Raw genomic sequence first — 12,118 nt, 5'->3', positions numbered from 1 at the left:
AGGTAATGAAAATGTGTATGTTTATTGAGAAAAGCATGTATTGACCCTAGTGGGATGTGTGTGTGTGTGTGTGTGTGTGTGTGTGTGTGTGTGTGTGTGTGTGTGTGTGCTCACACAAATCATAATTATTAGAAGCTAAGCTAAGCATATCTAGGGTAAGGTATATTTAGGTCTCCATATCACTCTCCTCTTCACTGGGATCGACCACACTACATTCGTCAGATGACACATTAACTACAAAATTTAAAACATAATGATCTTGTGCAATATCCTTGGTTCGGAATTCAGTCTCAATTTTTAGTGTTTTGTCCATGCACTTCCATGTTCAGATGTTATGTTGTTGATTGCCTCGTAGGCTATTTCCTCAACTTTCTTCAAGCACTGGTTACCATTAGAATTTCTCTGCTTCACATCAGTTTTCACATGTGCCCAAATTAGTTCAGTGAGGTTCAGCAGGCAGGGGTAGGGAGGTAGCCGGAGTACTCGTATGTCCATGACGAACTGCTGTCTGATCAATTTCGTACTCTTGCTTTGACCTGTGTTTTCTACAGATCTGAAGTAATTGCACTGTAGTAAGTCATCCTTTTTGCTGCTGGTTGTTGGCACTTTACAGGTAATTTTTGAGTGGTATGGTACAACGTCTAAAACTATTAGTGATCCTCCACTGATGTTGGGAAGTAATTGTTCTTGGAACCAGATCTTGAACCGTTCGTGGTCCATAGCATCATGGTAGTCCCCCTTTCAGGGTAGCTGGAAATCTAACCAATTTTCCTGTGTATAGCAATGTTCTACATAATTCTCTATACAGAGAAAGGGATTTCTGCAGGTAACACGCTGGTGGGCGTGGTCCGCAGGGTCAAAAACAAGGTGTAAAATAGTAAGCCTGATCAGCTCTATTATGTAGCCATCTAAAACCAATCACACAATAATTAACTTGTTTTCATGAAACAGTAATGACAGATGACAAAAATTTTTAGCGGTGGTGTTCCCCTGCCAGACCCCAAAAACTCGTACCCAAAAATTGAGCTATGTGGGAAATATTTTCCCCCAGAGCAGTTGCGCTCTCTGCCTTTTAAAATAGTCGTCCGTGGTTAGAAGCAGATGAAAACCTGAGATCGTTAATAACTGTTCAAGCGGTTTTTATAACCCGGAAATTACGTTCTCTTTAGTAATTCTTATTATTGATAAATTAAATGCTACTGCGTTTAACCCTCGTGGACAACTATATTGAAAATACATGTAATTACTTGGGAATTTCCATTGACCTAAACTGCGTCTGCGCGTTAGATGACGTGTCTGAGGATGAAAAGGCCCTCATACAAAAGGCAGATGTAGGTTTAGCATACTACATAGAAAAAGGGAATATTTGGTTTGGCTTTAGTTTAATTAAAACTAAGATTAATTTGTTAGATTCGCCCTGTATATATCATGATGTAATCTAACTGTATTAATAGTTGGCACCTCTATCATTCCATGAGGGAGATAGAGGCTTGCCTTGTTGACTCACTTGGCTCCTTGACATCTTCGAGCTAGCACGTTTGTACATAAGCACCTCAAGGACGCTTGACTCCCCAGGCAACCAACAGAAAAGCAGGCTCGTCGTCATCTGCTGTCCGGAACTCCCTAGCTAAGTAACCTTTACGAACTGGCCATTTAAAGGGGGGATTAGCTAGGAGATAGAAGAGGAATAGTTAGGTGAGTTAAGGTATAAGTTACGGTTCACCTAACCCTATGAGACTTGTTTAAATTTACTTTTAGGGATGAGTAAGGACCTACAAGTTGTTTACTAGAAAATTCCAGAATTTTTTTACATCTTGGTGCCCTGACCGAGGATACCAATTTATACAAAGTCAAATATTTCTGACATTTTTTGGTGCCCCGAGTGAGGATACCGACTTATATAAAATCAAATATTTCTCACGTTTTTGGTACCCCTACCGAGTGAGGAGAGCAGATGTGTGCCGGAGCATTGAATGTGTTTAAAGTTGCTTTTGTTGGGCATAACCTACTACCACGTTCGGTTGCAGTGGATTATATGAAAATACGTATATACCGAGTTCAGGGGAAATGGATGTTTTGGAAATTGAGTGTGGGGATAAAATATAACCCTAGAGGTTTAATAACCCAGGGAGATAGGTTGAATTTACGGACCTAATCCCTACACTCCTCAAAATTTAAATGAATAATTACCTGAGCCGGAAAATTAGTATTTGGAAACTAAGTGGGGGGATAAATACAACCCTAGAGGTTTAATAACCCAGGGGGACAGGTTTGATATAGTGGACCTAATCCCTACCCTCTTCAAAATTTAAAATAATCAGATAATTACTAAGCTGAGGTAAATTTGTGGTTGTAACTCATAGTTAATTAAATCAGAAATCAGTCAACATGTCTGTTTCCTTGTTGCAAAGATCTTTTAGCAGTAAAGCTGGATGGGTAACTAGAGCCATAAATGGCTGCAAACAGTCGTTGGACGACATACTTCTGTCCAGGGAGAAATTAAATAGTCTCCTAAATATACCGAAAGACCGATGGAATAAGTACGAAAAAGGTTATATAACTTTAGAAGCAGCTATAGTAAAGGCTGATGATAAGGAACTCAGTCAGGAACTACGAAATCTGAAGGTAAATTAGAAGAATACTTAACTGTAGTACACTAGAGTCAAAATTAGCAGAGACTGCCGCGGAAACACCAATTGTGGAACAGCGGGGTAGAGCTGTGTTACCTCAAATAACGCTTCCGGAGTTTGATGGGGAGCAAAACTGGAAATCCTTTAGGGATCAATTCATATTTAGTACATAATAGAACAGATCTCCCTGAGGTCAGCAAGCTCACACATCTGTTAGGACAGGTCAAAGGAACACCATATCAGGTGATAAAAGAATTACCAGTAGTATAAGATAATTATGAGGTGGCCTTGACTCTTAGACAAAACTAGGAAGACAGGGAACAAATTATTACTCAATTACTGAAGGATCTAATTGAATTACCCATACCTAGACACGATTTTTATTCCTTTCAAAATTTTAGAATCGCAATGAATTGTAACTTAAAGGCCTTAGGTACTTATGGAGATATTAAGGCATCAGATTGGGTGCTTTCAAGAATTGTGTCCTTAAAGCTTCTATCAAAAACTAAGGATGCTTTGTATGGTAGGTACCAAAAAGGTAATTTCTCCTGTGAAGAGATTGAGGAAGGCTTGATGCAACTCTGTAAACATTTGCAAGGAACAGTAAAGCCTACTGAGATTAAACAGGAGACTGAAAAAAAAAAAAAAAAAACTGACCAACTGGTTGGGAAACCTATGTCAGAGAAGACTAAGTATATATCTATAGAAGAAATAGATACTTTCCTCAGCTCCTTAAAGGATGAGGATAAAATATTAAAAACAAGGAATAGACATGCTGATGAAATTAAGGAAGGAGTGGGCAGGTGGTGTGTTACGCAGCTCCCTTGCCGTGACGGCCCGGCTGGAGGCAGGGCCCTCCAGGCTAAGGCCGAAGAGGACCAGGAGTTGCGCTACTCGGCACCGTCCCTTAGTCGTCGTCGGGGTCATGGGAGAGGACCTGGGACCTGGGCCTAGGGTCGGCCGGGAGGAGCTGCCCTTACTGGGCTGTAGGAACTGGGACCTGGGCCTAGGGTCGGCCGGGAGGAGGGCGCTGCCCTTACTGGGCTGTAGGACCTGGGACCTGGGCCTAGGGTCAGCTGGGAGGAGGGCGCTGCCCTTACTGGGCTGTCATCTCATCTGGCAGGGGCGGCCATCAGGGAGGAACCGCGGCCACCTGCACCGGGGGAGGGCCGACCACCACAGTGAGCATTTGGGGAGGCCCGCTGACTCCAGGAACTGCAGTCTCAGCTGGAGGAGGAGGCTGTCAGGACTGGACTGCGGCCTCTCGTCAGGGCAGAGCCCGACAACACCTGGGGAAGGTGAGGCTGCAAGAACCGGACACCTGGCCTCGGGGACGTCTCGCCCAGTTGGTCTCGGGTGAGAAGCCTGTAGAGGAGCAAATCCCACCTTCTCAGGTAGAGAGGTGGGGAGAGGGGTGCCTTGCTCTGCCACAGAGGTGGTGGGCAGCACTAGTGGCGTTCCCCTCTACAGGAGCCTGGGTACTAGCGGAGGAAAGGCGACCAAGGGCCGGGTCTCCTGCTTGGCGAGCCCATAGGACCCAGCCAAAACTCTGGTCCGGAGTATGCAGGGGAGGTCCAGGGGACTTTCCCTCCATCAGGCAGCCCCATTGGGCATTGCCTGGGCTCCTAGGGAAGGCATGAGAGTGGGAGGAGTCAGAGGAGACTCTCTGGGACACCGCCAACCTGAGCGGCTGGGAGATAGTGCCAGTTAGGCTCTCCTGGTCACAGCCACGGATCCAGCATGGCCTGCGCTCCGGCTGTAGGGGCCTGGGACTTCTGCCCCTGCGACGGTGGAAGGAAGAGGTCGGACGAACTCTCTCGGCCTTGACCACAGCTCCGACAGAGCATGCCCTCCTTCTGCAGTCGTCGGGATTCCTGTCCCAGTGCTGGTGGGAGGAAGAGGTTGGACGAACTCTCTCGGCTTTTGCCACAGCTCTGACGGAGTGTGCCCTCTTTCCGGCAGGGAAGGTTTTATCCCAGGGACGGGGGGAGGAAGAGGTCAGACAAACTCTCTCGGCTTTTGCCACAGCTCTGACGGAGCGTGCCTTCCTGCCATAGGGGAATAGCAACCCTTGAGGCTCCTCCTGAGTCCTCTATTATATAGGAGGCTGATCCAGGGGACTTGGCATCAGAGGGTGTGCTTGGGACTGCCACTGCAAAGTCCCACCCCAATTCTGGTGAGCGTTCCTGCTGCTGAAGAGTAGTGTACTTTTCATGTACACTGCCCTGTGGTCTGGCTGCGGGGAAGAGGGGTGCCGGGTCATGGGAGAGATATGTCGCTTTAGCCTGGACGGTGAGCCAGGCAAGCCAGCCTCTCCGTCGTCCCCTTGTGAGGTGGGTGTCACCCCCTCATACTCTCCTCCTGGGGTGGTGGTGTCGGGTTCACCCTGCCGCGTGGTATTTCAGTATGTACAGCCGACAGCAGAAGTTCGTACCTCTTAGCGTGCGTGATACGAGCCTGTTGATCTGGTAACACTGTATGAGTTGATAGGTACGCTTTAACCCGCCCCGTCCCGACGACGTATGGGTACGTCACCACGATTTGCATTTGCCAGTCCCGGCGACGTACCAGTACGTCGTGCAATTGCAAGGTACCTAATTTGCACAATTTTCAATTTTCGCACGTGATTTTTCGTATGTATACACCGGACACCTTCCTCTATTCCTGTATAAGATACCAAGCAGGGACAATGCCTTACACTGCATAACCTCCCCCCTCCCCCCCTCACGCCATTGTCTTGGCAAAGGACCTGTTACCAGTGACCTGGCTAGTAAAGTTATTCAGGGCCAGAGTGATTCCCCAATCGATGACAATGTGGAGGACAATGTTTACATAGCATTAGAAGAAGAAACAGCCAGAAATAATGATCAGGTAGTGTGGCAAAAATAGGTCAGGTATGGTGATTAGTTAGTGAGTGAAACAATGCTTATAATGCCTTTATTACTGCTTGAAAACCAATATACTCTCATACTACATATACATTCGTACCAAGTAAATAAAGAAATACCGTTTATGAGTGGATGAAATAGTTACCCTCCCACAGAACTCGTTTTCTTTGGTGCCAGCATGTTAGAAAACCCACTCAGGTAAGGAGGAACTCCTACCTGGATTGGGCACTTTAAACCTCAGGTGAGCGATTTCTCTATGAATTTTCGATGTTTCTCACCAAAAGCGAAGGTTTTAGCCAAAAAAAAAAAAATCGAAAATACCTCGGGACTGGGGGATGTCGGAGGTGCGGAAAACCTCGGGACGTGACGGGTTAAATGGCTAATATTAAAGAAATGTGTTCGGAGATAAGAACACATTCCCTAATGATAATATTAATTTGTAGCAGGTGGGATAATGTTATTGTGAAATGTTTGACACTGGTGTATGAAGATTCTTCGTTACGGACACAGACGCCTAGGATTATTTGGACTGGACTGATGTTGCCAGCAAGTATTATATGAAATATTATAGAACGATTGCAGTCCTAAAGGTGAGGTTGCAAGAAAACACTAATTACGATGTCAGTTACACACTAAACAAACACAGAAACTGACAGTTCGTGTTTCGCCAGTATGCGGTTTAGTTTTACAAGTTAAATCACTTCCTTTTCCTACCTCTCTCCCCACCCGTCTCTTCTCTTCCTAGTCATGCTCTGCCATCATCCACGTTTTATCGTTAATGCTGAATACCGTATGTCTGTAAACTGTGGGAAACAATATAAAAGTGTCAAATGAGCTTCATTTCCTCCTCCATCGCTTGAAATGTTATCCATGACTTGAATATAAATGTTAGTAACATGAATAAATCGTCACTGTGGTGGTTAGGAGACATTACTCGTCACATTATATAACATTTATATAACCATCGTTAATACAGTGCTCCAAATACACTCCCTCTCCGCCCCCGCGCCGTCTCCTCCCCTCCCCCTTCCACTGTCTCCATCACTTCTCCCCCCTCCCTTCCCCCCCTCTACCAGTACCCCTTGTTTCTCTCCCTCAACACCCCAACCCTTCCCAGCGATTTCATTTAACTGACTCTGCTTCTGTTTACCTCCCTAACTAGATCGGTTCTTCATAATTTGAATACAGTTATTACCATTTACAGGACTTTGAGTCTTAATTGTAATGACATTATAAACACAATACTCGTGCATGTTATATTGCCAACTGTATTACACACAAGTAACCAAATTACTTACATAACAATATGTCCATCGTAACTATCAGTGTTCAATACCATCCCCCCCTTGTGGATTCCTTCCCTCCTCGCCTCCTTCCCGCTTTCTGTATCCCTCACTCCTCCCTTCACGTTATAACATATTTATCTGTGTCCCAGCTTGTAATATATGTAATCCCTTCCCACACCCAAAGTATTCCTGCTTCCATAATCCCCTCCCCCCCACACATTGTGTTCCGCACTAAAGTGAGACCTATGAGATACGTCTACTTATATATAATTTAAAACAATATGCCATCGACATACTTTGATCTGAACTCCCTCAACGCATGATCTTACAAGGTCAGAGAATGCAGTCAGCAAGATTATCCCTATCATTCCATTCCCATAGCTGCATTGCATGGTTAGAACAAAAGGTAACGGCATGGCTGTCCGTCAGCGCCCTGAACATCTGTTCTGCAACTGCCGATATTATCGATACAGGAGTGACAAGGACTCGGATGGATAGGAAGCAAACCTTTACCATAATTAACCCTTACACCGCGACAATCTCATACTTCCACTTACATCTGCCTGCTGTCCGGGCTCATGACAAGCATATTCCGATAAGGGCTTAATCTACTCATCCAGAGGGGTATAATCCCCCTTCATCGTATATTACGATGATTATGGTAGCCAAATGTATGAGGATACAGCTTTTGTGACTATCATCTATTTTGCTATATTTAATCGTAAATGAAGATCTACAAATTATCACCAAGAATACTGATAGTACTTTTAAGAAAATATTTTCTGGATGCGTGTAGATCATACAACATCTATCTATCTATCTATCTATAGCCCGACGCCCTAATCCCGAAAGGGTTGTCGCAGACAAAACGCCTCCAAGTCGCTCTGTCACCCACCATTTGACTCCCCTCCCCCCACCTCAACCCCCCTCCCCCATATATTCCTCTCAACTCCATCCCTCCACCTCATCCTCGGTCTACCCCTCCCTCTCCCTCCCTCCACCTCACCTACATACACCCTCTTAGTCAGTCTTTCATTCTCCATTCTCTCCACATGTCCAAACCACCTCAGTCATACAACATACGCAATGATTATTTTTCATTTTATACTTTCTTTGGTGAAAAGAAGGACGTTTGTGCTTCATATTTTATGTATGCTGGGATTTATAAGATAAGTGTAAGCAAGATATTAATGGCTAGAGGAGGAGAAATAAAATGATCATTAAACTGAGGCACTGACTGCCGTCCTTTGAACAGTTAATGCCTCTTGACCGCCATTGTCACGGTCATTATAATATTACACATTATTAAAGGATACTATACAAAAACATGACCCAAACATCGTTATGTTGTTCGATTTCCGAGACAAAAATGAAAAAGGGAGAGAAAAAGACATTTGAAATGACAAGGGAGAGAAGTTGGGCAGGGTCAATACAATAACACGGTGGGGAGGGATTCGGAGTGTTGCAGGCTAGAAACAAAGGTTACTGGAAATGGGGGCGGAGGGAGGGGGGAGAAGTTATGGAAACAGTGGAAGGGGGAGGGGAGGAGACGGCGAGGGGGTGGAGAGGGAGTGTATTTTGGGCACTGTAAGAACGATAGTTAGGTAAGTGTTACATAAATGATGACGAGAAATGTCTCCTAACCACCACAGTGACTATTTATTCATGTTACTAACATTTATATTCAAGTCATTGATAACACTTCAAGCGATGGAGGAAAAGAAGCTCATTGACACTTTTATATTATTTCCCACACTTTACCTACAGACATACGATTTTCAACATTAACGATAAAACGTGGATGATGGCAGAGCATGACTTAATTGGAAGAGGAGAGACGGGTGGGGAGAGAGATCGGAAAAGGAAGTGACTTAACTTATAAAACAAAATCGCATAATGGCGAAACACAAACTGGCAGTTTCTGTGTTTGTTTAGTGTGTAACTGACATCGTAATTAGTGTTTTCTTGCAACCTCACCTTTAGGACTGCAATCGTTCTATAATATTTCATATAATACTTGCTGGCAACATCAGTCCAGTCCAAATAATCCTAGGCGTCTGTGTCCGTAACGATGAATCTTCATACACCAATGTCAAACATTTCACAATAACTTTATTATCCCACCTGCTGCAAATTAATATTATCATTAGAGAATGTGTTCTTATCTCCGAACACATTTCTTTAATATTAGCCATTTAAAGCGTACCTGTCAACTCTATCTCATATAGTGATACCAGATCAACAGGCTCGTATCACGCACGCTAAGAGGGACGAACTTCTGCTGTCGGCTGTACAATACCCTCCTAATTTTGGCACTGTTCTCCAGTCATTTTGCCATATCTAGACATCAAAACAAGCATAAGATATCCACATTAATGCTAAACATCGCGAAAACAATGCATAACCAACAAAAATCCAGAATAAAACCTGAAGACGGTTTGAAAATCAGTTATCTGTGATGAGAGATTGCTCCTGGGACTCGAAAAAAAAAAAAAAAATCCACTGCCAAGTATGCCACTGGAAATTGGTTACATTGGTATAAATGGTATATCATCATCTTCGCTGGTGTTTATACTGTAAGATAAGCTAATAGAAGCACATAAAACTGATAAGTGAAAGCACAGATAAACAGCGACAATAAAGTGTTCAGGAGCAAAATGTACTTTCATATAAGTTCTCAGCATCCTAGTGCAAATTTTGCCAGCACCTTCCATGTGTTAAGCATATAACTCCTGTTGATACAGAATTTCATGAGCTTTCTCGTGGATTTTGCGGAATTTCGATAAGACCAATAGTAGTCGAATGAATCGCAAAAAAAAGAAAGAAAGAAAAAGAAAACTCACCAGTCAGTGTTATCACCATGGAGGAGGGTAGGGACTGAGGGAGGGAGGGGGGAGCCGAGAGGATATGGAGGAGGGACGGGAAGGGAGGAGAAGCAAGGCTGTGGGCAGGATTCTGCCCCTGCTGTCAACAGGTGGAGGAGTTCTTTTACCAAACATTTACTCATGACTTGAGGTCTGTTAGATGCTGAATGGCCATGCGGAAACACAACTCATGGTGACCGGGGGACATATGACGTTCAATAGAGAGGTGGACGGCCGCTGTCACCAAACATGTACTCGTGGCTTGTGGTCTATGTTCGATGGTGGTGGCGGTTGGGAAAGATTTAGCCCAGTGGCTTTGTGAAATTGGACATTCAGTGGGGATGCGTACGGATGTTTTAACACTGCTTGCGGGTTGCAGTCATATTACTCAGATGCTGGAAGTTCGTTGGGAATAATCGGATGAGCGCACAACTTTAACCATTCACTATGGGGGCGGACGTGCATTTTTGCTCTGGTTGTGGGTTATGGACTTCTTCCTGCTATCGGCTCAAGCTCAGCGGCCACAATACCGGATGTTTGAACATGTCGGCTGGCCGGCCGAAGTTCGAGGGGAGATTGACGTCCAGGCAATAGCAAGTAAATTCGGATAATGGTTTAACAGAGCCAAGGTCCAGTGTCCATATAATGAACACATCCAGTTACTGAGTGTCCGGGTAAATGAAGGACTACTGTACCGTTTTTACAATTTATTTACCTTTTTGGGGATGATGAAGGGCTTAGGAGGTTGGGTAGGTTCCAAGGCTTGGGTGGAGCCTAACTGACCACCCCTACGTGCCTGTAAGTCATCCAGGATTTTGTCAGCTGTAGCACCAGAGAAGCCCTCTTAAGTCAGGGAGCTTGTCAAAGACTAAGGGCAGGTGGGAGGGTCCTGGTCTTCAGCCTCTGGTTGCAGGGCCGGCTGTGCCTCATTGCGATGCCATAAGAATTCGGTGATCTGGCGCTGGTGGAGGGAATTGATGTGGGCATGGTGCTGCTCCTCATAACCTGCCTGCATTGTTAACCCATGGATTGTGCAATTACCTTTTTTAATCTCACAGCATGGTGCAATTTTTTTTTTTTTTTTAAGTTTTTGTTTATTGTAAACTTGAAGATAAACATCCAGGGCATCAGGACATCATCTCGTGAAAAAATAAATAAATAAACTCTCTCTCCGTCTTTGTGTAACACCATGCTTAAGTTTGCATAGGGGTGTAGTGAAAAAAATGATTATTTTTTCGTTTATTATAAACTTGAAGATAAACATCCAGGGCATCACCTGGTAAAAAGAAAAAATCACTCTCTCTGTCTTTGCGTCTCGCCATGTGTAAGGTTGCATAGGGGTGGAGTAGTGAGAAGTGACGTGCAGCCACTGGAAGGTTAGCACAATCTGAGCCATGGCTTGCAACGCGGCGCTTCCCATCCTGAGCTGTGGCTCGCAACGCAATGCTTCTCAGCCTGAGCTGTGGCTCACAATCCACTGGTTAATAAAAGTGTACCTTGCTTTGCTGTTGATTTTCAAATCTTATTCAAGGCGTTGGCATAGCTGGTAACTCAAGTCTATCAACTTCTTGATGTCGGCCATGGATAATCCCTCACGCATCACATTTACACCTTCCTCATCCTCTCCTGGGCTATCCTCTTCTTGTGCCACATCATCATCTCCAATAATTTCGTTGGCAGTAATTGCAGCAGGCTGTATCATTTCTCGGATTTCCTCACCAGTAGTCTCAGCAAAACCTGCTCCAGCGATTTGGCCTCTTCTGCCACGCCTTAACCTGCCTCAACTGTCTGTGGGGTACCAGGCACCCACACTTTTTATTTTTCCCACCATTTCCGGTGTGCTATAGCACGTATTTGGGGCGCGATAGTCGTGTTTGTGCAGTTTTTTAGGTAGCCGTGATAGCAGAGAAACGTGAAAGCTGAAGCCGCAATGGCAGGGGGTTGAGTGTATTATCAAATAAGTTTCTTATCATTCACATATATCAACGTTGTTTTACTATTTAAACTGTCTTCTATTAATCTCTACACCTATAACATGTCAGGAGACATCTTATTTACCCAGGGAGAAGACAAATGTAAGTAAGCGGATGTTTGTTGCTTATTCGTCACGAGTCTGATAATAGTAGAATTTCACGAATCGGCAGAGATCTGCTGCCCTCCCAACAAATCTGCTGAGGAGACTGTTCAGTGTGTACACAACATACAGTAGTCATGACACTGGGCAACACACACACTGGAAATTTCCTACCTTTACCATGATACATTGAGTGAGAGAATCTACTAGACTCCGTGGGTGTAACAATTGAGCTCCCAATAAAACATCCAGTAGCAATACAAAGTCTTAAAATATAACCTGAAATCCTGATAGTAAATCTACTGGCCCTCATCTCACAATACGGCTAGTGTTAAGATTCACAGGTTCAGTTCCTGTCAGTGGGCCTGACTGAGAT

The 12,118-nt window shown here is 44.5% G+C and overlaps 1 protein-coding gene across 1 annotated transcript; it reads right to left on the bottom strand.

The window, feature by feature from the left end:
• Positions 1–297: 297 nt before the first annotated feature.
• On the bottom strand, positions 298–720 carry LOC145391918 (uncharacterized). The gene has a single exon (XM_080266408.1). It carries the CDS (start codon positions 718–720, stop codon positions 298–300), a length of 423 nt encoding a protein of 140 aa, XP_080122534.1.
• Between the last annotated feature and the right edge of the window lie 11,398 nt (positions 721–12,118).

This window comes from Coenobita brevimanus, chromosome 20 (assembly GCF_032717465.1).
Source record: "Coenobita brevimanus isolate Jiangsu-jjx chromosome 20, ASM3271746v2, whole genome shotgun sequence".
In the NCBI taxonomy this organism is placed as follows: domain Eukaryota; kingdom Metazoa; phylum Arthropoda; class Malacostraca; order Decapoda; family Coenobitidae; genus Coenobita; species Coenobita brevimanus.
Note: the sequence above shows the minus strand (reverse complement) of the source record. Positions and strands in the feature narration are given on the sequence as shown.

What these genes read in the sequence shown, in the direction of transcription:
- LOC145391918 (XM_080266408.1), bottom strand. Translation starts at nt 720, where the DNA reads ATGGACCACGAACGGTTCAAGATCTGGTTCCAAGAACAATTACTTCCC.